General features: G+C 38.3%; 1 protein-coding gene across 1 annotated transcript in view; it reads right to left on the reverse strand.

The window, feature by feature from the left end:
- LOC124279024 (ATP-dependent RNA helicase DDX1-like) overlaps positions 1-27939 on the reverse strand; it is a 396346-nt gene that overhangs the window by 11903 nt on the left and 356504 nt on the right. Inside the window, 4 exon segments of the mRNA XM_046714816.1 lie at positions 4341-4413; positions 8592-8619; positions 8621-8665; positions 10633-10706. Coding sequence (XP_046570772.1) covers positions 4341-4413; positions 8592-8619; positions 8621-8665; positions 10633-10706 — 220 coding nt within the window.

Below are 27939 nucleotides of genomic sequence, written 5' to 3' on the forward strand. Positions count from 1 at the left end.
AGGTAACTTTCAGGTGGGCTTCAGATATGATAATGTATTTGTTAAGCAAGGTAACTTCCAGGGGGGCTTCAGATATGATAATGTATTTGTTCAGCAAGGTAACTTCCAGGTGGGCTTCAGATATGATAATGTATTTGTTCAGCAAGGTAACTTCCAGGTGGGCTTCAGATATGATAATGTATTTGTTCAGGAAGGTAACTTCCAGGTGGGCTTCAGATATGATAATGTATTTGTTCAGGAAGGTAACTTCCAGGTGGGCTTCAGATATGATAATGTATTTGTTCAGCAAGGTAACTTCCAGGTGGGCTTCAGATATGATAATGTATTTGTTCACCAAAGTAACTTCCAGGTGGGCTTCAGATATGATAATGTATTTGTTCAGCAAGGTAACTTCCAGGTGGGCTTCAACCAGGATAATGTATTTGTTCAGCAAAGGAACTTTCAGGTGGGCTTCAGCTATGATAATGTATTTGTTCAGCAAAGTAACTTCTAGGTGGGCTTCAGATATTATAATGTATTTGTTCAGGAAGGTAACTTCCAGGTGGGCTTCAGATATGATAATGTATTTGTTCACCAAAGGAACTTTCAGGTGGGCTTCAGATATGATAATGTATTTGTTCAGCAAGGTAACTTCCAGGTGGGCTTCAACCAGGATAATGTATTTGTTCAGCAAGGTAACTTCTAGGTGGGCTTCAGATATGATAATGTATTTGTTCAGCATGGTTACTTCTAGGTAGGCATGAACCAACCTAATGCATTTGTTCAGCAAAGTAACTTTCAGGTGGGCTTCAGATATGATAATGTATTTGTTCAGCATGGTTACTTCTAGGTAGGCTTCAACCAACCTAATGCATTTGTTCAGCAAAGTAACTTTCAGGTGGGCTTCAGATATGATAATGTATTTTTGTTCAGGTGGGCTTCAGCTATGATAATTTGTTCAGCAGGTGGGCTTCAGCTATGATAATGTATTTGTTCAGGAAGGTAACTTGTGGGGCTTCAGCTATGATAAATTTGTTCAGCAAAGTAACTTCCAAGTGGGCTTCAGCTATGATAATGTATTTGTTCAAGAAGGTAACTTCCAGGTGGGCTTCAGATATGATAATGTATTTGTTCAGGAAGGTAACTTCCAGGTGGGCTTCAGATATGATAATGTATTTGTTCAGCAAGGTAACTTCCAGGTGGGCTTCAACCAGGATAATGTATTTGTTCAGCAAAGGAACTTCCAGGTGGGCTTCAGATATGATAATGTATTTGTTCAGCAAAGTAACTTCCAGGTGGGCTTCAGATATCATAATGTATTTGTTCAGCAACGTAACTTCCAGGTGGGCTTCAGATATGATAATGTATTTGTTCACCAAAGGAACTTTCAGGTGGGCTTCAGATATGATAATGTATTTGTTCAGCAAGGTAACTTCCAGGTGGGCTTCAACCAGGATAATGTATTTGTTCAGCATGGTTACTTCTAGGTAGGCATCAACCAACCTAATGCATTTGTTCAGCAAAGTAACTTTCAGGTGGGCTTCAGCTATGATAATGTATTAGTTCAGCAAGGTAACTTTCAGGTGGGCTTCAGATATGATAATGTATTTGTTCAGCAAGGTAACTTCCAGGTGGGCTTCAGATATGATAATGTATTTGTTCAGCAAGGTAACTTCTAGGTGGGCTTCAGATATGATAATGTATTTGTTCAGCAAGGTAACTTCCAGGTGGGCTTCAGATATGATAATGTATTTGTTCAGCAAGGTAACTTCCAGGTGGGCTTCAGATATGATAATGTATTTGTTCAGCAAGGTAACTTCCAGGTGGGCTTCAGATATGATAATGTATTTGTTCAGCAAGGTAACTTCCAGGTGGGCTTCAGATATGATAATGTATTTGTTCAGCATGGTAACTTCCAGGTGGGCTTCAGATATGATAATGTATTTGTTCAGCAAAGTAACTTCCAGGTGGGCTTCAGCTATGATAATGTATTTGTTCAGCAAGGTAACTTCCAGGTGGGCTTCAGATATGATAATGTATTTGTTCAGCAAGGTAACTTCCAGGTGGGCTTCAGATATGATAATGTATTTGTTCAGCAAGGTAACTTCCAGGTGGGCTTCAGATATGATAATGTATTTGTTCAGCAAGGTAACTTCCAGGTGGGCTTCAAGCTATGATAATGTATTTGTTCAGCAAGGTAACTTCCAGGTGGGCTTCAGCTATGATAATGTATTTGTTCAGCAAGGTAACTTCCAGGTGGGCTTCAGATATGATAATGTATTTGTTCAGCAAGGTAACTTCCAGGTGGGCTTCAGATATGATAATGTATTTGTTCAGCAAGGTAACTTCCAGGTGGGCTTCAGATATGATAATGTATTTGTTCAGCAAGGTAACTTTCAGGTGGGCTTCAGCTATGATAATGTATTTGTTCAGCAAGGTAACTTCCAGGTGGGCTTCAGCTATGATAATGTATTTGTTCAGCAAGGTAACTTCCAGGTGGGCTTCAGATATGATAATGTATTTGTTCAGCAAGGTAACTTTCAGGTGGGCTTCAGCTATGATAATGTATTTGTTCAGCAAGGTAACTTCCAGGTGGGCTTCAGATATGATAATGTATTTGTTCAGCAAGGTAACTTCCAGGTGGGCTTCAGCTATGATAATGTATTTGTTCAGCAAGGTAACTTTCAGGTGGGCTTCAGATATGATAATGTATTTGTTCAGCAAGGTAACTTCTAGGTGGGCTTCAGATATGATAATGTATTTGTTCAGCAAGGTAACTTCCAGGTGGGCTTCAGATATGATAATGTATTTGTTCAGCAAGGTAACTTCCAGGTGGGCTTCAGATATGATAATGTATTTGTTCAGCAAGGTAACTTCTAGGTGGGCTTCAGATATGATAATGTATTTGTTCAGCAAGGTAACTTCCAGGTGGGCTTCAGATATGATAATGTATTTGTTCAGCAAGGTAACTTCCAGGTGGGCTTCAGATATGATAATGTATTTGTTCAGCAAGGTAACTTCTAGGTGGGCTTCAGATATGATAATGTATTTGTTCAGCAAGGTAACGTCTAGGTGGGCTTCAGCCAGGATAATGTATTTGTTCAGCATGGTTACTTCTAGGTAGGCTTCAACCAACCTAATGCATTTGTTCAGCAAAGTAACTTTCTGGTGGGCTTCAGCTATGATAATGTATTTCTTCAGGAAGGAAACTTCCAGGTGGGCTTCAGATATGATAATGTATTTGTTCAGGAAGGTAACTTCTATGTGGGCTTCAGCTATGATAATGTATTTGTTCAGGAAGGTAACTTTCAGGTGGGCTTCAGATATGATAATGTATTTGTTCAGCAAGGTAACTTCCAGGTGGGCTTCAGATATGATAATGTATTTGTTCAGGAAGGTAACTTCCAGGTGGGCTTCAGATATGATAATGTATTTGTTCAGCAAGGTAACTTCCAGGTGGGCTTCAGATATGATAATGTATTTGTTCAGCAAGGTAACTTCCAGGTGGGCTTCAACCAGGATAATGTATTTGTTCAGCATGGTTACTTCTAGGTAGGCTTCAACCAACCTAATGCATTTGTTCAGCAAAGTAACTTTCAGGTGGGCTTCAGCTATGATAATGTATTTGTTCAGCAAGGTAACTTTCAGGTGGGCTTCAACTATGATAATGTATTTGTTCAGCAAGGTAACTTCCAGGTGGGCTTCAACCATGATAACGTATTTGTTCAGCAAGGATACTTCATACATATGCTAAGTGGTTGTATTTCCACAGGAATACTGTTTTTGCTAAGTGGGACTATTTCTGGCTGGGATTCCACAGGAATAGTGTATTTGTGAAGTGGCTGTATTTCTGGCTAAGATTACAGCGTTTCAAAATAAAAATGGAGTACAAATCAACACCATATTACGAAACAAATTAATTCTGGAATATTTAACTTGAGATGAATTGTTTGCTGTAGTTATTCTTGAGTATAAAGTTCAACTATCAACAATAGTTTGTGTTAGACAAAGACACATGTGCTAGAACAGCAAGCTGAATGGGAACAATGAACAAACACAGGACAATTAAATGGAAGCTTGAAATCTGAGCAGCATGTCTGAACTACTCAGGAATATACAGCACATAATCCCTGTGTGGGTCTCAGATATCTAGTTCCGCCACCAAAACATGTCAGTTATTCAAATAGTTAAACAAATCCCATGTTCTAAGGGATGTTCAATAAAACCCACATGAGACTATTCATGTGACAAGACCACAGCAGCATGATGATACAGACTGAGCCCCTTCTACTCCAAGACTGTGTGGCCTCATACAAACTGTACAGGTAGATTCTCATTGCCATATTTAAGTAGTAGTTTACCTTTCTGCACGGCCAACACGGCCAATGCGATGAATGTAGTTTTGTTTCTCGTCAGGAAGTGTAACATTGATTACTGAAACAAATTGGAAAGAGGGTTAAAATAGTGTAGAACATGCTTGCTATGTACCGGGTAGGTATGTCATGTACACTTAGTTTGGTGACATGTCACAGGACGCTGTGAGCACGGGGTTAATCTCCCAGTCTTCTACACCCTCAGGCTATGGTGGATCACTGAGGTGTGCCACAGAGAGCTCTGACAAGTATCAACAACCAAGCTTTGAAAGATAAGTTACCATATTCAAAACTTGCAAAAATATCTGTTAAACTTACAGAAAGAAATATTCAGTTTCTAGCAAGAAGGACAACCCAGACCCCTGTCCATCTTGATCAGGGATAACAGTGTGAAGATCAGCCCCACTGAATAACAGCACAGAAACACAAGTCTACCAATCAATGGTGAGACAATTCCTGGGGAAACCCATGGGAATTCCCCTACACAAATAAATTCTGAAGCTTTGTTTTCGAAGAGTTGGACACGTTAATCTTGAACTTTGTATTTCATAAGTGTGGTAGTTCCATTGTATGCCCACACAGTAATATCCTCGTGTCAACTAATCTGTGTAGGAAATGAAGAAATGTAAACTATAGACTTGTTTACACAGACAAGTGACGGTCTACAGCAATCTCATTTGACATCCTGTACTTGATGAAAATGTATTTTGACATGCTGTCACTGGGACTGACTAACTGAGGTAGGCACACCTTTTTGCATCTGAAGATGTTAATATTTTAATCCATTTGTTTTAACCCAACCACAACAGATGCTAAATGGCATTTTAGAAGATCATATTTGATGAACATACAGAATTTTCTGGATTTTATCATCTTTTTTATTCTTTGATACAATGTTTCAGGCCTGTTCCGGCCCCATCATCAGGTAAAACTAATGAACAGTAACTGTTACTGTGCCCATGACGTCACAAGGCTATGATGACGCATTGCAAGGTGTCGTCACTCATGGGCACAGTAACAGTTACTGTTCATTAGTTTTACCTGATGATGGGGCCTCGAAACGTTGTATCAAAGAATAAAAAGAAGATGAAATCCAGAGAGTTGTTTATGTTTACCACAGCTGTTCCTGAGTTAGGCAGACATATGCTCATGCCACCTTTCCTTTTCCTGAACTCTTTGATTCCAAGCAACAGTTTGTTACAGTAAAACTTCCCATGTACACAATGTAGTTGTGTAACACATGCTCCCCGGTGACATGAACCAAATTGAGCCTCATGAAATATCTGGGCAATTTTATTTTTCATAAGACTTTAAGAAGCATCTTGAAGTAGCTTGTACTGAGAATGAAATAATGAAGGTTTGTCATATTATTGTATATGTTATGCACAGACAGGCGCGCAGAAACACATTATAAATAATATCTCAGCCTGTCTGCAATTGGAATAGCGTGTTGAAAGATGAGGAAATAACCTTACTTGATTGTCAACGTGTTGGGGAAATACCTTATTGGAATGACGTCATAAGGGGAATTCCTCGTGCGAGTTCATTTGCGTTGCGTCAAAAATAGGAGGCCTACCTATCTAAATCACTTCGGATCGCAACGCATGCAAAATTCGCACCTAGTGTATTGTCTAAATGGAAAGTGTACTGCTTGCGTTTTTTCGGATGCAACGCAGAGAAAATCGGATGTAGTGTAAATCCAGCCTAATGAGGTTCTTCTCTTGGAAATAGCTTTCACTATTTCGTGGAATGTGCAGATCATAATTCCAAAACACAAAATACCATAAATATAGTTTTACTATCATTTCTTTACAGTTTGGGAAACAGATGAGAAGAGTTATGTGTAAGATGAGAATATTACCTTCATTAGTAGTTTTATGCACAGTAATCTGAACTCCATCATGTCAAAGATGTTGATGTTTCAGAGAATTATAACAAAATAACAACTTTCTATCATTGTCATAAGACATATATTTCATGTACTGCCCATTAAGATCTCACTGTGTTCTTCTTTTCACATCAAGTTTGTAAAAGCATTTGCCATGATACCCAGAAACAATTTGACCATGAAGCAGTGACAGGGAACAAATGACTGGGTAAGTGACAAATGTAATGTCCTCAATGTGTCAGATCAGATGTCAGTGGAATAGCTTTGTGTACACTCTCCCTGGCTGATGAATGGCCAGTTGACAATATAACAAACACCATTACATAGCTCCAATATGGGACATTGACAGTGTAGCATGGCTGTAATGAAACCAATTTGTAATGTTTGAGCAGGGAAAACATAACTTGTTTGTTTAAGTGAAAAGCAAATGTGTACATCTACACATTTCTTGTTTTGACTTAGCTATTAAATTTAACATACATAATGTTCACAGGGTTCACTGTAGAACTATTTGAAACCTATAATGAGTTTCCATTTTCTATGTTGTGTTTGTGCTACATTATGAGGAACATCAACAAAGTTTATGCACCACCTGAGGTAAGACTAAGAGTTGTCCAGGGTATGATTGTTCACCACGAAGTTGGTCACAGCTGGTCACCTATGATAAAGTCAGTCTCACCATCACTTTTTGAACTGGTACACCTATTGCCCTACTTTCGGTATGACAAAAATGAAATGGTTATCACATGTCATCAAAATTCCCCAGTGCATGCATTAAATACTCACCAACATTGAAAACGCACCACTTACAAAAGTTCAGATTACTAAAAGCATGTGTAAGGAATTTATATTTTTTAGTGGATAATAACAGATGGACGACTGACAAAAACGACAACACAGAAAAGACGCTCATTCATTTAATTGTTCCACAGTCAGAAAGGATAACACACATGGGGTCAAATCGAAAAGTCATTATCGCGTGTGGCCGCCATTTGCATTGGCACATGCAGTGAAACACCTTCTCAATGAGTCAATAAGCTTCCGAATAGAGTTCTGGATGATGGCATTCCATTTCTGCAGTAGTGTAGCCTCAAGTTCCAGGATGTTTCGCATCTGTTGTCGCCGTGAAAGACTTTGATCAATTTCCTCCCACAAGTGCTCAATGGGCGATACATCTGGCGATAGTACTGACCAATGAATTCCCTGGATGTGTTGCAGCATGGAAAGTCTAGCTGTGTGTGCCCGTGTGTTGTCCTGTTGAAAAGTATGGACATCTTGGTAGTGATTGCAGAGTGCTACAACATGATTCTGAGTCGGCAGTATTCAATCATGGATATGGTCAAGGTCAATATGGCGATCCTGATGTGTTGTGACACGTTGTTGCCAAGGTCATGGAGGGTCACGAGTGCTGCATGTCTGCTGACGTCGTCTATGAAGCCTAACGATGGTGGAGTGGCCAAGTCCAAGTTGTCAAGCAATATCACTGCTGCTGGTGCCAACCTGAACCATGCCTAGTGCACGTTCTTTTCATGAGGTGTTAACCTCGGCATCTCTGTCCTCGTTTCACAATCGTTAGTGAAGCAATGAGAATCGTTTCTCATACACCTGCTTTTAATGTCGCAGTCAGAATGATTTCAGAATGAAATCAGTGCTTTTTTCATGGCGTGGCTGCATGTTGATGCGTTTTGGAATTAAGAGTCACACTGTGGACAGGAATTTGTTTCTAAAGCATGTTTTCAACTAGACATGCCCTTCGACTTCATGTTAGTCATATTCATTGATCACTGGCATGCTGAAATCCATCTTGATGAAAATTTGGACAATTTTAGACTGGTGCGTTTTCAATGTTGGTGAGTATATAATGGGTAAATGTCAAATAAATGCACATCATGTCTATATTACAAATGAAATATTGAATACACACTCAATTACCTTAAATGTACATAAAGGTCAACATTCCAGTTATGAACAAATTCTAGCTAATTGGGCACTACTAAAATGAGCCAAAAGCATGTGTTCAATATTCTTTTAGATGCTAAGCTTGTATAAACTGGAATAAGGTAAAATAACTGTATTTGATTTTGTCTTGTTACATGAAGTCTTTATTAATACGTGTGAATATAATCTGGAAAAAAAACAATAAACCCTCAAATATATTAGACAAGAGCTGAAACAAATATCTATTCCCAAATATGAACCAAAAAATTGGATAAAAATTGAGCCCTGCAACCATAATTGCTTGAAGATCAAGGATGTGTGCCCTTTTAAATGCATGTCATATTGTTTTACTTTAGTTTTATTACATGTTCTAAATATTATGAACCAGTGAAAACTTAAAGTGTTCTTCTCACCATACGGCAATCCTCGGACATCTATTCCCCCTGGCTGCTACATCTGTGCAGATCAGGAAGCGCACCTTACCATCCTGAAGTAGAGAAACAACCATCATGGATGGCATCAATATATTCCAGGTCCAAACAACTGCCAATCATACGTAAGCAAACGGCTATAATTTCATTTATCGTTTTTGTTGTTTAACACAAAATGTGGCAATATTCCAGTTGTATGAAGCCAGTCTACATAATCCAGCCTGGACCAGATAATCCAGTGAAGCTATACAACCAACCAAATCATCAACCTTGCCCACCCTAGTGCACTGGATCTTTATTCTCACCTTGAGTGACTACAGGTGTCTCAACTTAATGAGACTAATATTTGAAGTCATAGACAGCAACATTACAACAATACTTGAAGCATACAAATCAATGGATTTCAATGAATATCTGGTACAGACAAATGAGTCAAAAGTTGAAGTCTGAATAATACATTGTGTAACATATGATACATGTTGTTACAATGGCTGCATAATGGGAACAAGTTGGCATGTCAATATCTGGATTGGAGTTTGAAATAACTATTTAGAGACACCATTGCAGGGTTAACATACACAAGATGATCCAAGCAAAATGAAAAAAAACCACACACACCAAAACCAAAACCAACCAAAGGTCAAAGGTCATAGCCCTTTGAAAAGGAGCCAAGTATGTAATACATGGCATTCAAATATAACTGCCATGGATGAGGTAAGGTGAGATTGGGTTTAACATCGCGCTGGAGAATATTTCGCTCATATGACGATGTGCCTGCATGTGTATGTGTATGTGCGGCTACTTGAACTAGCCCAGACTGAAGCTGGTTTTATAGTGCTAGCCCACTGAGATACCATGCCGCAGTGAAGCATGAATACCCCACTCAGACACATTATACTGACTCCGAGCCGACCAGTCCTTGTTGTACCCATTAATGCCGAGCGCCAGGCAGGGACCAACAAGTACCATATTTTAACGTCTTTTGGTATGACGCGGTCGGGGGTCGAACCCGTGACCTTCTGTTCTCCGGGTGGACGCTCTAACCACTACACCACGGAGGCAGTCACTGCCATGGGACATTAGTGTGAGAGCATATTTTGAGTGGGGACTTTTAAAATGAAAATGTTTACAATGTACAGACAGACATGTGATATATCATTTTCCAGAGAAATATACATTTCAAAGTTCAGCTTCTCACTCAAAATCAGAGAAGGTCAGAACATGGTCAAACAAAGGTCAACAGATATATAATATTTGTTCAATACTTTCTAGTACAGCCTTTCTTTTCTCTCGTTATGATACATTGAGTGAATGAGTTTTACGCTGCTTTTTGCAATATTCAGCAATAAATAACGCAGAGGACACCAAATGGGCTTCACACATTGTACCCATGTGGGGCTTCACACATTGTACCCATGTGGGGAATCGAACCCGGGTCTTCAGGGGTGACGAGCCAACGCTTCAACCACTAGCCTGCCCCACTGCCCCACATGATGCATTGAACAAACTTGAACTACATATGGTAACCATGTCACACACCAAGTTTCAGGAATCTGTCCTGTAAATACTGGAGGACATATTTTGAAGCTTGGTGGGGTTAATTTTTAATAAACAAATTGAAATTTCAAGTTTGTTGCCTAACTTTGACCTCCCTGAAAGTAACAAACACCAACATAATATCTGAATCCATCAAGTCATTTCAGAGTATAAGTTCAAAGTTTAAAATCATTTCTGGACATCAATGACAGATGACTTGTGACGACATCATATAAATAGGGCTTTCTGGACGGGTGAGCTAAAACTTTCACAAGATCAATCTACACAACCCAAGTGAATGTAGACTGATGTACATAATGGAAGTGATAGTGCCTAGGTAGCTGACTGTGTACGTGTTGCCCCTTCCTGAAGCTAATGTGCCAGCCTTGGCATTATTGATTCCATACTTCCTGTAGCTGTGCTTTTCTCCATTCTATCCAGTCAAAGGAAGTTGATCATCCACACACTCACTGACTGCATCATTTACCTTGAATTTCTGGAGGTTGGCTTTCCTCTCGGGAGGTTTTCTGTCCCCATGGAGACACACACAGGAGTATTTGCCTGCAAACAACAAGTGTACATCATTACATGTCTCACTGAGACAGGAACAAAGGTTCTACAGAAATTGTGATTTAATCATGCACTGACTGAGCAACCCATTAAGATTCATTGAGTTTGCACAGATTAGCACACTTTGTTTTGGTCAAATCTGGCCATTCTAAACACCTTGTGCTTTTGTATTCCTGTTATATATCATTTAGTCATCCATCTCCCAAATAATAAATCTCTCCACTTATCATGTGACATTTCACCTTGACATATTTAAGTCTAAAAACTAGATACATTAATAGAACTAATTATTTTAAAGCATTTAAAAACAGGCCTCCAAGATCAACACTAGTTCTTGTTAAATTACCTTAACATTTATACCTACTTATTATGACTCTCGTCTGACAATTCTCAAGGACACATTTTTGGGGGAAAAACTGCTATTAACCCACTTCATTTCTAATCACATTTGGGTGGACATATCGCTTTGAAATCAAGACTTGAGATATTTGGAGATCAGCAGGAAATGTTTGTTAACTTCCTGTTTAATGCTGCACTCTGCAATTTGATAGGTGTCTATAAACAAGTCTTGGCCAAACACGCATCAATATAGTGAATATAGATTAACAAAACTCTTTCCATAATCAAAAGAAATTTCTGCTGGAACTGAGTCGACTGGATAATTCCTGAGTGTGACAGTCTGATCTATGTCCACACACAGTTAAACCAGTTGTAAATAATCTTGTCAAGCCAAAGACTTTATGGAAATGAAGAGATAGGATGGAAAAAGACTAATAATTACAGTTTGCACAGTGTCATGACTTTAGTCTGTGAGCACTCATGAGTGATGAATGATTTCCTAATGTGTGTGACATGTTAGACTCTATGACATACCAGTACAAGTGTACTGACAGGCAATTAGAACTTGAATAAAAGACACTTCTGGAGTTTAAAATCGACACACTAGTTGGAAATTCAGTCAACACTAGTACTATAGTTTGGCATGAAATGCATGTGGACCCGGGTTTTTTTAAATATCTCTTCATCCAATGACCCAATCGATCTCAAACTGTGCAAGTGGATGTTTTGTCAGACAACCTCATCACATTGTAAATCACCGATTTTATGCATTTGTATTAAAGAATCTGTCTATGTAACTGTCAACAAAATAAACAGCAGAACACAGAATGCTTGCAGAGGGAGGGAGCCAATGACCTGTAACAGCGGCAGTGTTGGGTCATAAAGGTCAATGCACGTGCAGTTCATGATAGTTACCTGTGCACTGCACAGTGATAGACCGTTTGGATCATTCACATTGACTACATCTAGCTGTCATCATGAAAGCTTATTCAGATGATGCTAAACGTTTAATTAGAAATGTGATGAATTTTTTTTAAAAAGAGAGCAAACGTAGCAAACCGATTTATAAGGTGTCGGATTACATGAAACGTACAACTTTTGTTCTTGGCATGAAAAAGAACATCGTGCTAAAAATTGTGAAAAATAAACCAACAACCAATAAACAAAGCCTTGTACAAAAAGGTAGGCATCCAAAGTTAGATTCTTTTGACATCAGGGTCATCGGAGATGTCATTCATCGGCTATTTGCAAAATTTAAAGATTTTAACCTACAGAATAATTCTCACTAATGGGTTTTGTGGTTAATGTTGAACAACTCAGAGAAACAAACTCTGTATGATGGTTAACAGTTGGCACCCACCTTACCCTATTCACGACCTGTGACACCTCTTTATACCTGTCATGTGCATAGCTGACCTACATTGATCTAACGTTGACCTTTATGACCCAACACTGCCGCTGTTACAGGTCATTGGCTCCCTCCCTCTGCAAGCATTCTGTGTTCTGCTGTTTATTTTGTTGACAGTTACATAGACAGATTCTTTAATACAAATGCATAAAATCGGTGATTTACAATGTGATGAGGTTGTCTGACAAAACATCCACTTGCACAGTTTGAGATCGATTGGGTCATTGGATGAAGAGATATTTACAAAAAACCCGGGTCCACATGCATTTCATGCCAAACTATAGTTATACTGTGCCATAACAAAAACACAAAAACAAATGAAACATGTCAGGGCCCCTATTCTTGAAGGGATCCTAGCCCAAGGATATCCTAACTTTGATCCTGAAGTCTAGGATATGTGTCCTACTTTATTCTCGAAAAGTATCCTAGCGCTAAGGATACCCTAACTTAGGACAAATACTAGGATAGGTTCTGACTTGTCCTAAGTCCATCTTTGTGAAAGTCAACATCATGAGTGTGGTTCTTGTTTGTTCACCAATTTGGACGTTGCCAAACAAAATAACTCGCCTACATTACGTTTGAATTTACAACAGCACACTGTTTTGATGAGTTTATTAAGAGTTGTTTTAGTTTATATTATCAGTGTATCGGTAATGAATAGACTCACCTGTTGCAATGCACATATTCTTTAGATCTACAAAAGAGATTTGTTCAATTCTTACCTATTCTCGGCCTTTTTAATCACAACATCGCTCTTTTCTGTTACATTGCCGTGAAATGTCAATGTCAAGGCCAACTTAGGGGAAGTAACTCCTGTTTGTTTCCCATGTGAATTTTCAGTTTGTGAGATGATGCATAATGAGAGTTCAAGTCATGATTTTCATAAAACATCAAACAAATACAATGAAAATATTTTTTGCACATATCTTTAATATCCTTGTTGCATTTTTGGCAGACTTTCAAACTCTGAAGTAAAAATGTTATCTCCTTAAAAATGTTATCTCCTTGTCAAATAAATGAACTTTAAATAACTTCAAAACTACTATAATGTGATGAAAATATCGAATAATCTTCTAAGTCTACTTAGTCCATCAAAAGCTGAATTTCACCGCTTTCAAGGTTTTTACTCCGATTTCTAGCCTTACCATTTATCTTGTAAATGAGTTGCCCTTATATAAATGTGTTTTTTAATGGAATGAACCATGGGTAATATTTAGGGAAATCCCCAACTTAATAAAGGTTTTTCTATCTCACCAACTGAAGAGCTCGCTATCCTAGCTAGGATCGGTAGCTCAAGTTAGGACAGGGGTAGGATCGTTTCGCGAATGGGTCTTATCCTAACGGTAGGATGTCCTAACTTCTGTCCTAACTATTTAGGATCTGTCTTAGCTGGGACACTTTCGAGAATAGGGGGCCAGCTGTTACGACGTAAATTGTAATAAAAACGCAAATTGTAATACTTGCAGCAAATTGTAATAAACTTGACGAATTGTAATAAAAACGTGAAATTGTAATAAAATTGACGAATTGTAATGCGCATAAATTGTAATAAAATTGGCGTAAATTGTAATAATTTTAGATTTATGTAAAATGTGTAATAAATATTTACGTAAATTGTAATAACAGTTTTAATCACCGTAAATAAGCGGCTGTTTGTTTTCGTTGCATTTCATATATCAAATAAGCTTGTTAGGGCGATAACTCAAGAAAGAATGATGGATTTTGTTCAAATTTGGTACCAAGGTATATATTTGGTACCAAGCGATAATTTTCAAGGTCACAATATAAAGATTGTTAGCGCTGATAACCCAAGAATGAATTGACAAATCTTAGCTAAATGATCGAAAATGATATTAGATCCTATGATATATAATCGATATAAACTGTCCTCTGTATCATGTCTTTTCGCTAAATATCTTTTGAGGTTTTGATATGTATACATATAAAGTGGGGGTGGGGTAGGGTAGGGGTGGGTTTCTAACGGGTATATCTAACACACTTGCATGCATGTTGAGTCGGAGAGGTGGGTGGGTGTTCTAACGGGTATAACTACTGAGGGGCGTTCAAATAGTAGTCAGCCTCACCTAGAATATGATACAAATGCAGCTGTTTTATGTTTTATTTTTCTAAATATTATCTGTCAGCCTCAAGCAAATTGGTTTTGCTATGTTGCAGCCTCACGATCCCCATTTTGTGAGACTTTGTATCTTGGCTTTGTACTCCCAAAAAACGTAAAATCTGCAATGAAATGCATCACAAACTTCAGGAAACAAAATATGCTATGTTTGAGATTGGTAGAAGTCGGCTAGAATCAAACTTAGATATTAAACTGCACAAAAAAGCAATTTCAAAACTACAATCGCTTGTTCAAATGACTCCCCATTAGGTTTACTGAAAGAACTTCGAGAAAGAAATGATGGATTTTGTTCAAATTTGGTACCAAGGTTTATTGACTGGAGATTGGAGATTTACCGACACCACTTGAATTTAGTGGCCTTGAGGTCATTTTAAAGGTCACAGCGAGAAGGTGTAACAGTTTTGCACATGCCAAGCTTGGTAGCCTTGAACTCAGGAAAGTATTAAAGATTTTGATCCAATTTTATATCAAGGTGTATTGGCGGGGATTCCCCAACACCAATTGATTGGGAAACTTGTGCTCATTTTAAGTTCACAGTGAAAAGTGTTTTGCATATGTCTAACTTTTAGTGCTTGAAAATACAAGACAGAATTAATATGTTTTGCTTAAAGGTAGTACCAACATGCGTTGGGAGTATCGATCTGGCGCCAGTCGAATTCAGTGACCGGATTATTTTCAAGGTCACAGCAGTATTCTGCGATATCTCCAAACCTAATGGATGGAATTTGTTAAGTATTTTGTATCAAGGCATCAGATGACAGTTTGATAGCGTTTACATAATTTTCAGAAGGGTCAGACAGAGGATAATTGCAACATTCAGATATCTCGACATGTGGCGGGGTAATAGCTGTTTGTGACAAACGCTTTGTCTTAATAATTTTCAAATTTTTGTTAGCATATGGTTTCTATAATTTCATGTTAATTCTACCAGCTGTGAAATTATTCGTGATAACGTCTTAAAAAGCCAGAGATTATTTCGTATGTTTAGAAAATTAAAGTTAATTGTTTTTCATTATGGAGTTATTTTAGATGTTGACCTTAAGGACATATTTCTGAGCAATAGCTTTCAATAATTTATTGTTATTTCTATTACATTTTGAAGTTCTTCATAGCATATCCCAAAGTAACAGGATATTGTTTGTTTCACGCTTTGAAATGTACGTTTCTTTTCTTCATTTTCGAATTATTTTCAATGTTGACGCCTAATGACATATCTGAAGTTAATTTAATGTTTTAATCATATGTGATTTATTATGATTTATGTTTCGATCATACATTCATATATTAGCGTTGTCATAGTTTAACCTGGTTAAGTATTATTTTCTTCATCATATTACTACATATTATTGTATTTTTATGAGAGGGAATTTTAAGTTACATTTACTAAGGATATCATAAATCGCTGGAAGCCTGGTTATTCCTTGCCACATAGCAGTCAATCTGTCTAGACTCATTTGTTGTATTTGATTGATGCATTTAAAATAAAATGTAGAAATGATATTGAATTGCATCATTTGCTTCAAGGAATCGATCAGATGTGCTTTCGTTATCAAAGTAAAAGTCAAAACTTCTTTCTGTAAGGTATACAGTGGAAGTTGACACCTTAATTGTTATGGGTAGACTAAAGAAATCATTTATTTAGTTTCACAGCTCAAAATACCACAAAGAATTCAACGGGTGGCATTAACCTCAAAGAATGATCATAGCAATGCTTATAACCTACGAGGGCAAACATATCGGGGATAATTTGTTTTGATGCGATATGCACCAGGTAAAATATCACTTTGTCATGGTGACATGACATCATGAACAATGTTATGACGATCCGTTGCTTCTAAGCAGCCTTCTAAATACAACGATGACGGGAGCCTGCCTTTGTTGGAAAGTATTATTAGCGTAATTTCCGTAATTAAAGACTTGGTAATAAATAGAAAATTATATTAAGTGACCATAATATGCTAGGTTAACGACCTAAATATCGGCATATCCCTTCTCTGGTTCGAAAATACCAAGATTTAGGCAGTTGTGTTGTAAACTGATATTTATATTCTATAAAGTCGGCTATATTCAAACCATGAGAAATAATAGATCAAATAATGTGTGATGACAGTTACCAGCGTCCCAATAGTGTCCATATACATGTATTTCTCTGTCGAATCGTTGCAGCGTTCTATAATGTACTTATGAAATATAATATATGTTTTCCGACCGTGAAGTCATTAACAAAATTATGCATTTTCTGCAGTCACTTGTGAATTGAACTAAATAAAGGTTCATCTAATTAATGAGTATCGAGGAAATTATGTTCATCTATAAATTAGGCGCTTAGCTTCATGTTTTCAAGACATCTTTCGAATATCGTCTGTGAAGGCGTTCAGATAATGACGATATTGCACAGTATTATTCATGAGATTCCTGTCAAAAGTAAGGTCTGATAATAGATCGACTTTATTCAGCAGTGTTGGCCCTGGGGCCTATAGTACGATTACAGTTTGATTACTTGCACGTGGTGCTAGTAACATTAAGTTTCTATTGGTATTGAATGCATATTTCAGATAAAAGCTATGGTATTAATTTCACAACATCTATATTGTTTGATGTTAAAAGATTTGGCAATGTGTGTTCATACATTACAATTTTTGACAGACTTGGCAAATAATTAATAAATGATATTGATAGCATCTTCACGACTTGGCCATACAGTCATGACAATTTAAGGAGTGAAAAGTGAGCGATAGGTCTTGTGGGAATACAAAGATTCATTAAGACTGTAGCCGTCTAAGCGTAACTCTGTGTGTAATATATATACATTTTCTGTCCACGGACAACGTGCTTCTAATATTAATATTATTTTCATGGATTCATCATATTTTATCTATAGCTGTGCTATAGTTTTTCATTAAAATGTCTTTTCTGTTGCTGGAATTGAAGTAAGTCCTACACAGAGCTGGGATCATATAATGTCTTTGAAATATAAATTATGCAAGCGGCTGGAACCTTGTGTTCCAATACAATACGTTCGTAGCGCTTACGACGACATTAGCATGCCTATGATAAACTATAGAGTTGGCCTCAACCATTGACTGGATTACATTCTCTTCGTCAGCAGAGAAATTTGACTTCTCTTTTCCTTGGGGTGCAGGCGACATTTTGCGTTTCCATTTTTTGGTAAACCGGAAGTAAACAGAAAGCGGAACTATGGGATATATCGAAGCTAACCAGTGGCGTTAACCACACTTAAACTTTGTGGTGGCGTTAGCTAACGGCATGACTAACCATGTTTTGAACAACGCATATTTAACGTTCGGTTACCTAGCGGCTGGTTAAGGATTTAACCGGCCGTTAGGAGTTAACAGCGGTTAAGATAACCAAGTATTGAACAACCGGGCCCAGATAGATAGTTAGTTAATCAACTAAATGCGTTTCCACGAACACCATCATTTTCTAATTTGTGCAATAAACCTTTATGCCATGCCCTGTAAAAGCTTTTAAAATATCACAAAACAGCATACAGTAAAGGTGGTGATTATCTAGGACTGAGCATATATTATGATAAATGTCTATGTTGAGATGTAGTAGAATGACTAGCAGTAAAACCTGACTGGAATTTACTTAAAATGTTATGTTCATGGAAATGGTAGGTGCACATGCTTTACCATTATTCTTTCAAGGATTTGCCAAAGGACAGGTAATAAACTATTAGGTCTGTAATTAGTTGGGAGGGACGCATCTCCTTCTTTCAAAATAGGAGTAACATTACCCGTTTCCACAATGTAGGAAATACAGTCACTCAGTGATATATTATACAACAAAGAAAGAGGTTCAGCTATAGATGTACAAATTCTTTTAGCACTCTCATGCTAATGCCATCAGGTCCACTAGATTTGTTTGCTGGTAAGGTCTTATCAGATACCTCCTTTTAGGTTACAATGACATTTGTTATACTGTTAACACAGCGATGGCTAACAGGTGGCAAAGTCGTGCGCCATCAGTAACATTTGAAACAGATACAAAATATTCATTTAATGTTTGAGCTTTAGCCAAATCTGTAAAAACTGAAGGTATCCCAGAATCATCAGTGACAAGAAGGGGAATGGGTCGATGAAGTAGTAACCACCTGATTGAGTAGACTGAGGTGATAAATAGTTATCAAAAATAGATTAAGCGTTTCTCTGGCTACTCTTTTAGATTATTTACTTTATTCCTTTGCTTTTGTATTTAAATAGCTCAGAAGTATTCAGAGATCGAAATGCTTTTTCCTTAGACGTTCTCTTTTCTTTTAAGGATTTTACGACGGTTGAAAAAGTAGTCAAACTAACTATATTCTCGATGTCCAATGTTTGAAAAAAGCTTTCATTTTATTTTGAATGAATCATTAGCAAAGTCATATCCAATATTTCATGTGGGTAATGTGGTTAACGAGATATTAGTCATCACAGATTGGGGTATTATGTTTCTTGCAAATTTGCAGAAAATGGAAAGCGATCTCCCATTTGGTATCTAGTAATAGTAATAGTCAGCTTATATGGCTCACATCCAGGCACATTGCCTGCTCGCGGCCTTATCGTACACTACTATCCCGATCATAGGACACTATCGTGGTTTCCGATACCTTTTCAACTCCCTGGGGACTGTACAGCCATGCTGCCTGTTTGGAGCAATGAAATAAACACTCACATTGCCAGCACAAACTCACGGGTACCCATTTAACAGCTGGGTGAAATGAGACAGTGTAGATCTAAGTATCTTGTCCAAGGATACTACGCAAATGTGCCCATCTCGGGGAACCGAACCTCGGTGCCTCCTCGAAACCGGGCCTTCAGTGATAGGCAGAGCGCTTTACAACTGCACTATTGCGCTATCTCTTGGATAATGGTATACCCTCAGATAATATCATATAAAATATGTTCAGCATAGTATTGGAAGACTTCCGTCATCATCAACATTCAAAGATTTGGATTGCTTGATTAACATTTAGGCGGGGACTGTTTTTAGGACACCCTCATTTTAAATTTTCAAAACATTGTGTCCAGATATACAACATATTGAGAGCTGACACTTGTGTGACCATTCAGTATTTAGTTTGAACCCTTGACATCATGTATGAATAAGTGAAAACTTTAGGATGAGTTATATCCTTATGATGGCGTCAACTGAAAGGGGTGGGTAGTGTCTCCAAAACAAGCCCTTTCAGTAAACATGAAGGGGAGTCACTTCAACAAGCGATTATAGTTTAAAATTGCTTTTTGTGCAGTTTAATATCTAAGTTTGACTTTTACCAACATACAACATGTTTTTGCATATTTTGTTTCAATTGGTGTAGGGGATTCCGCCAATACACCTTGATATAAAGTGGATCAAAATCTACTAATTCTTTCCTAAGTTAAAGCGACTACCAAGCTTGGTATGTGCAAAACTGTTACACCTTAGCTGTGACCTTTAAAATGACCTCAAGGTCACTAAATTCAAGTGGTGTCGGTAAATCTAGATCAATAAACCTTGGTACCAAATTTGAACAAAATCCATCATTTCTTTCTCGAGTTCTTTCAGTAAACCGAAGGGGGAGTCATTTGAACAAGCGATTGTAGTTTCAAATTGCCTTTTTGTGCAGTTTAATATCTAAGTTTGATTCTAGCCGACCTCTACCAATCTCAAACATACAAAAATGTTTCTTGCATATTTTGTTTCCTGAAGTTTAATTTGTGATGCATTTTATTGCTAGTCAGCTAGGCTATTCCATTTGTCCGAACCACAACATACGGAGACAGATCATTTAGCAGACCGGGTGCTGTACTCTGGAATTGATTACCTGAAAATGTCAGAAAATGGGAAAATATCAACAGTTTCCGATCTTGTCGCATAAAACCATCCTCTTCATCACGAGCATTCGACTAAGCGCACATGAGCAGGACTCTGGATATGTAGCGCTATACAAATGTCTAATTTGATATGATTTGATATACCCGTTAGAAAACCCACCCCCACCCCACTTTATATTTGTACATATCAAAACCTCAAAAGATATTTGCGAGAAAGACATGATACAGAGGACAGTAGGAGATTTTATATCGATTATATACTCTCCCAAAAAAAAGCATATAGGAATTTCAACTGTATTTTTATGTTTATTTTTGAAACATCTTGTAGGATTTATGAGTCAATGAAATATAGCGAAATTGAACACTGGGAATGCAGACTTATCCGTCTTTGGCACCAACTTCGGGAAAGTCAGTTTGAGTGTCACATGGAGGCGTGTGGTGGCTGAAGTCAATACCTCGTGTGACCACCGTGGGCATCCAGAACTGCACGGCATCGCCTCCGCATCGAACGAATAATAAGTCTCAGAATCTCGTGTTGCCCAATCGCAGCCCACTCTGCCTGTAGTGCCTGTGCGAGTTGCTGAAGTGTCTGGGGCTGAGGGTTACTGCGGCGTCGCACCCGTCTGTCATCCCACAGATGTTCAATCGGGTTTAAGTCCGGTGATCTTGAGGGCCAGGGGAGCACATTGATGTTGTGGTTCTGGAGGAAGTCTCTAGTGTGACGTGCTGTGTGAGGCTTGGCATTGTCCTGTTGAAACAACTCCCTCTGGCGATCAATGATTGGAAGGAGGTGTGGGCGTTAGGATTTCGTCACAGTACCGTTGAGCTGTCAGGTTGCCCTGGATCATCACCAAATCACTTCTCCTACGCGGGTGATCGCTCCCCACATCATAACACTGTCCGGCCGAATCTGTCCACCTGGGAACGCATGGCGTCGGCGAAAGCGTTCACGTCGGCGTCTGTACACCCGCATTCTTCCATCGCGTCGCTCCAATAGAAATCGCGGATTCATCACTGAACCGGATTCTTCGCCAATTCGGTAGGTTCCAGGCCTGAACGGTGGTGCACCATTGAACCCGATGTCGACGATGTTGTTGTCGAAGCACAGGGCCAAAAAAAGGTCTTCTGGCACGTAAACCAGCCTCTCTCAACCTGTTTCTGACGGTCTGTGCAGAAAGACTCCTCAATCCGGGTATTTGTCGAGCGGCACTGGTCACCGTAGCTGTTCGATGACGCAGGTGATGTACCTGGATGTAGCGATCCTGCGCCGCAGTGGTCGCTCGAGGTCGCCCACTACGAGGGGCATCTGCTACCGCATTCTGCGGCCATATCTCTCCCAGAGCCGTGAAATGGTGCTTTGGTGAACATTCATGCGTCGGGCAACTGCCCGTCGACAGACAGCGATCAACCTTTTATACCCATCATTGAGACTATCTGATCCCCAACTTTCACGTGCAATGCATGTGAATTGTGTATTCTGTGACACTGCACGGCGAAATTGAAAATCATGCTGTTCCATACGGGTATTTTACGGATGGTGCGTTTTGTTGTGATGTTTCAAAACATAAACACCATAGGACTCATAAACAGAGCAAAACCTTTTGTAAAATAAATCACAAGGTCACTCCATTTCACTTGTGTCGGTGAATCTCGCCAATATACCTTGGTACCAAATTTGAACAAAATCCATCATTCTTTCTTGAGTTATCGCCCTAACAAGCTTATTTGATATATGAAATGCAACGAAAAATAAACAGCCGCGTATTTACGAGTGATTAAAACTGTTATTACAATTTACGTAAATATTTATTACATTTTACCGCAACGAAAATTATTACAATTTACGTCAATTTTTATTACAATTTGCGTATTACAATTTACGTCAATTTTTATTACAATTTACGTTTTTATTACAATTTACGTCAAGTTTATTACAATTTGCTGCAAGTATTACAATTTGCGTTTTTATTACAATTTACGTCGTAACACCCAGTCTTCTTAAACTGAATTCATGCTTCAAAATAAAACTAACAACATTTTTTTTACATGAATCTGATTAAACATTATGTCTGCTGATTGACTACACAGGACTAAATGGATATGGTTACCATAACAACTGAATTAATTCAGGGAATATTAAGGGGGAATGGACACTGTTGTAAATTAATGTTACTTGATACCCTTAATCCGAAGGAAATATAACCAATAAAACATAACAGATACTTCTGAACCAGCTTCTCTATAAACTATCTGGCGAGATTATATTTTCAGACATATCCTGTGTGATACTATATGATAAACCCGACATAGAACACACAAACAAGTTACTAACTTGTATTCTTAACTAGTGCAAATAAATGACAACAAAATTACAAAATACATATTTTTCAATTTATTGTGACCTGCACTATCTGGCTTGGACTCACCCAAGTCCTTTTGTGGGCGCTTCAACATGACATCTGCCAAAACAGGTGTGATAAGTTGTGGAGATTGTAAAAACAAGGCTGAACTAATATATTTTTCCAACAAACAGAATGACATGACTGGGGTTGCACTATTGAAGCTGTAGTTTTCAAGGAACTCGCTATCATTCATACACATCTATGTTCACCCCAAATTTGACTGGACTTACTCCAGCCGCCACGGCTCACAGTTGCTCAAGGTGAAGGTGCTGTCTACATATTGTAGGACCCCATGACCTGCTGTTATGCTCAACGCTAACCTGATGTTTTAGGGTGGGTGAGTGAGTGAGCATGGTTTTACACAGCTTTTAGCAATATTGCAGCAATATCACACCAGAAATGGGCTTCAAACATTGTACTTATGTGGGGAACTGAACCCGGTCTTTGGCAATACGAGCCAATGTTTTAACCACTATGCTACCCAAACGCCCCTTGTGCATCTGAATATCTCTACCAATCATGCTGAAGTATGACCAGGTTGCCTGATCAATGACGGAATGATGACTGGGAAACAGTGGTCAGTGTCTATTACACTTGAGTGTATGTGTTCTGAGCTTGAATTCTGTACTTATAAGTCTATAATATCTAACATACACAACAGGTTATCAGAGCCACACTTACATCAACTGATGCACTTGCTATCGATGATCGGTACAGAGATGCCAACCCTTATTCAGCCCAGTTAGTATTTTGGCCAAAAACTGATGCAAAAATTAGTATTAACCTTTCCAAAGAATTTTCATATTTAACACAGAATATATAGATATTCTAAGAACTTGTTATTAACATTGTACTCACCTAAATCAGTTTTAAGTATCCACATATTGCTTGATACTGAATAAAATGTGGTTGCAATTTATTGTGTATGGTACATATGCTATTAATAATTTTATTTAATGTATTTTTTTTTTTAAATCATATATTTTTACTGCTATCGCAGTCGCATATTTTGTGTTGTTATTTTTTAACGAATACGATAAAATCGTATGAGTTGGCATCTCTGCTCGGTACTGTCACATTTATATCTGAAAAGGCATGAGAATTAACATGTCTTATGTTAATCATATTTTGACCAATCAGAATCAAGCATGCAGAAACTGTATAGGTTCATTGTTATCCCCTATAACTGAGATGAGTTGATGTAAAATAAAGTTTGAATATGAAGTTGGTTGGTTGGTTTTCAACGCCACACAAAGCAATATTCCAGCTATATGGCGACAATCCTGCGATCAACAGCCTGAACATCGACCCTCCACGAATTGGGATAATGATGACATGTGTCAACAAGGCAGCGAAGTCTGACCACCGATCTCATTAGTCTCTTCACGGACTATGAAATGAAATTGCAGAGTGGATGTAGTGTCAGTGAAGGTGAGAGGTAGGCAAGCGGTAGGTGAACATAAAGGCCAAGTATAGGTGGATCATTTACAAAGAAAACACCATCATGTTCCTCAGGGAATCATGGTGCCCATGCTCGAAAGTGTCCCAGCTAAGACAAATCCTAATAACTAGTTAAGACAGTAGTTAGGACATCCGACCGTTTGGATAGGACCCATTTTCGAAAACGATCCTATCCCTGTCCTAACTTGAGCTAGCAAGGATAGCCAGCTCTTCAGAAGGTGAGATAGAAAAACCTTCATTAAGTTGGGGATTCCCCTAAAAATTACCCATGATTCATTGCATGAAAAACACACATACAAGGGCAACTACAATCTTGTTTACAAGATAAATGGAAAGACTAGAAATCAAAGTAAAAATCTTGAAAGCGGTGAAATTCAGTTTTTGATGGACTTAATAGATCTAGAAGAAATTATTATTAATTAAAATTCATATCTTGCATCCGGAAAAATAGAGTGAACTCATACTCGAATAGATTTAAAATATTTAATCAGATTTTTTAATATCTATTTGTACAAATTATAATTCCAGATTTTTATTTTTTTCAGAAGTCAATATATTCGATATTTTCATCACTTTATAATAGCTTATTAAATTTTTGAAAATTCATCTATTCATCAAGGAGATAACATTTTTCTTCAGAGTTTGAAAGTCTGCAAAAAAAAGCAACAACACATGTGCAAACAATATTTTCATTTGATTTTTTTTTAATGAAAATCATGACTTGAACTCCCATTGTCATCTCGCAAAGTGAAAATTCACCTAGGAAATAAACAGGAGTTACTTCCCTTATCAAGTTGGCCTTGACATTGACATTTCACAGCAATGTGACAGAAAAGAGCAATGTTGTGAATAAAAAGAGATAGAATAGGTAAGAACTGAATAAATCTCTTTTGTAGATCTAAAGAATATGTGTATTGCAACAAGTGTGTCTATTCTATAAATTGGTAATATAAACTAAAAAAACACCATGTTGATTTGCACTAAGATAGACTTAGGACAAGTCTGAACCTATCCTTGTATTTGTCCTAAGTTAGGATATCCTTTAATTACTCATGTGGTCAACATATGGGTAGTTGCATACTGATCTCGTACGTCACACAAGTGTTGTATCGCGTTGACCTGTGTCGTAACGACTTTACCTGAGATTCTAACGATTTGAGTGGATAACCGATGACTTCTCAGTTTGGTCACGTTGTGACGGAACTACTTGTTCATTCATAACAAACACGTGAATTCATTCATTCTACAACTTATGTGCATTGTGGGAATGTAAACATTGCGAACGTTGCCGTATCGCTGTTTAATTGTGGGTCGAACTGAGACATTATATCCGTCGAAAAACAAAAACGCAAAGTTTCCATCAGTGATGTTAGCCGAGTGAAGCAATTGCAAACCAAGAAAAGGGGGCAACGGAGTAGTTTATTGTAGGAGGCTGTATGAGGCGATGACAACTGACATGGTTACCAAGGGGACAGACGAGAATGGCACAGTGAAGTCAATACAGTGCTACGTCATGCAAAAAATTCTTCTGCAACCTCTTTATGAAACCAGTTTCGGTTTGAAACCATAACAATAACAAAAGTACGCTATTTTATGAATTTAATGCATGTAAGACATGGGTAATAAATAAAATACTACACTCGGTCTCATTACATATGAATTAAACGAAACTCGTGAACTTCCTATGGTTTCTGACCTTGCTTTCACTTGGTCAGATACCATAGGAAGGACACTCGTTTCGTATAATTGGTATGTAACGAGACCTTGTGTAGTAATCTCTATGCACTAGGATACTTTTCGAGAATAAGGTAGGACACCTATCGTAGACCCTGGGATCAAAGTTAGTATACCCTAGAGCTAGGATCCTTTCGAGAATAGGGGCCCAGCATCCTTAACTGGTAGTTGCCTTGAAGCAAATGCACTTCCAGGAGTATTTCTATTTGCCTTATATAGAAGTTAATGATGTAAACAGTAGAGAATAAAATTTGTGTTGGGGCCATTTATTGTAACTGTGAAGGGGGATCAATTTAAATTTTGATTTTACAGTTACTCATTTAGTGCTGTATATATAGTCCATGATTAGTTTATTATCATACATGTTGATTTTTTTTCACTCTTGTTATCAACATATTTACAAAATTCAACATGTTGAATATTTCCTGAAACTTTCAGTTCCTTGGAGCTTGGAGTTAATACTGGTAACCAAGTAGAAGCTCAGCACAACAACTCAATCACAACTGTCACTAGAAAGAACTGTGCAATGAATGTTTTTCTGGACTAATATACACCTCGTCAAAAGTATCGCAACACCCATTTGAAAGTCAAAGTAGAAATATAATAACACTACACGTACATATGTAATATACAACACCGTCTGTGAACATAATATCACAAACACACCCTGTTCCGAGCTGCACGTGCATGCTTGCCTTAAGCATGCATGTTCCGGGGGTCGGTTTGTTATAAATGCAGTATGCACAGATCATCTTTTGGTGTATGATATGTTGGCAGACACAGCTAAAATTTGTTTGTAGGCATAAATTAAGCTATATTTTGACCAACCAGTGAAATGCCCAAGTGTCAAGTGCCTCTGAACCAAAGATGGGGCAAATTATTGGTATGCACCAGACTGGTATGTCATGTCGTGCTATTGGAGCACAACTGAACATTAATCACACTGTCATCAGTGGGCTGATACATAAGCATACTGTTACCGGTGAAGTGAAGGATGCACCGAGGTCTGTACGTCCCAGAAAAAACAATGACAGGGAAGACCGTGCTGTCGTATGCAATGCCAGAGGAAGCCCAATGTCTTCTTGTACACAGCTGCGATATGGATAGCATCCATACAACAGAGTGTCCATCAGCACCATCAGACGACGCCTAAATTCTGCAGGATTGAGAGCAAGATGATCAATCAGACGTCCACTCCTCACAAATCAGCACTGCCATGCCTGTCACCCTGGTGCCAAGCACGTGCTCGCTGGAACCTAAGGACATGGAGAAGGATCCACTGGTCCGATGAAAGCCGATTTTTGCTGCATCATGAAGATGGGAGGGCACGAGTTTGGAGGCAGAGAGGCACAACATAACACCAGAGGAACATTCAAGCTGAAGTTCCAGTTGGGGGTGGATCCTATGACTGTAAACTTGACCTCAACACAGTTCCCGGGGCATTGAATGGACAGAGGATCCTGGACGGTGTTGTAGTGCCTCATTTCGATAACCATGCTCTCGCCACACGTCCAGTCTTCATGGACGATAATGCCAGACCACATCGTGCTCGAGCTGTTTTTCAGCATCTCCAACACAACGCCATTGAGACACTACCATGGCCAGCCAGAAGTCCAGGCATGAATCCTATTGAGCATTTGTGGGATCTAATCTCTAATGTATTGTAGATGCAGATTGCAACTGGATGTAAGATCCTGCATAAGAATGAGACCTTCTAGTAGTGACATACATTGACAGAGAGTGCGAGGACATCGGTGAAACTCTGATATCTTGGATCTGACTTTAAACAACCATCCTCTGGATGATATACTAGGCCTTGAATGGTTTAAATAATAAGATATATTTCTGCACTGTCTTGGGTTAAAGCTGACATTTCCATATGAATAAGGAACCCCAATTCCCGAAGAAAGGTAGCAGATATTGA

The sequence above is a fragment of the Haliotis rubra genome, unplaced genomic scaffold (genome assembly GCF_003918875.1).
Source record: "Haliotis rubra isolate DU_JTF1 unplaced genomic scaffold, ASM391887v1 Scf245, whole genome shotgun sequence".
Classification (NCBI taxonomy): Eukaryota; Metazoa; Mollusca; class Gastropoda; order Lepetellida; family Haliotidae; genus Haliotis; species Haliotis rubra.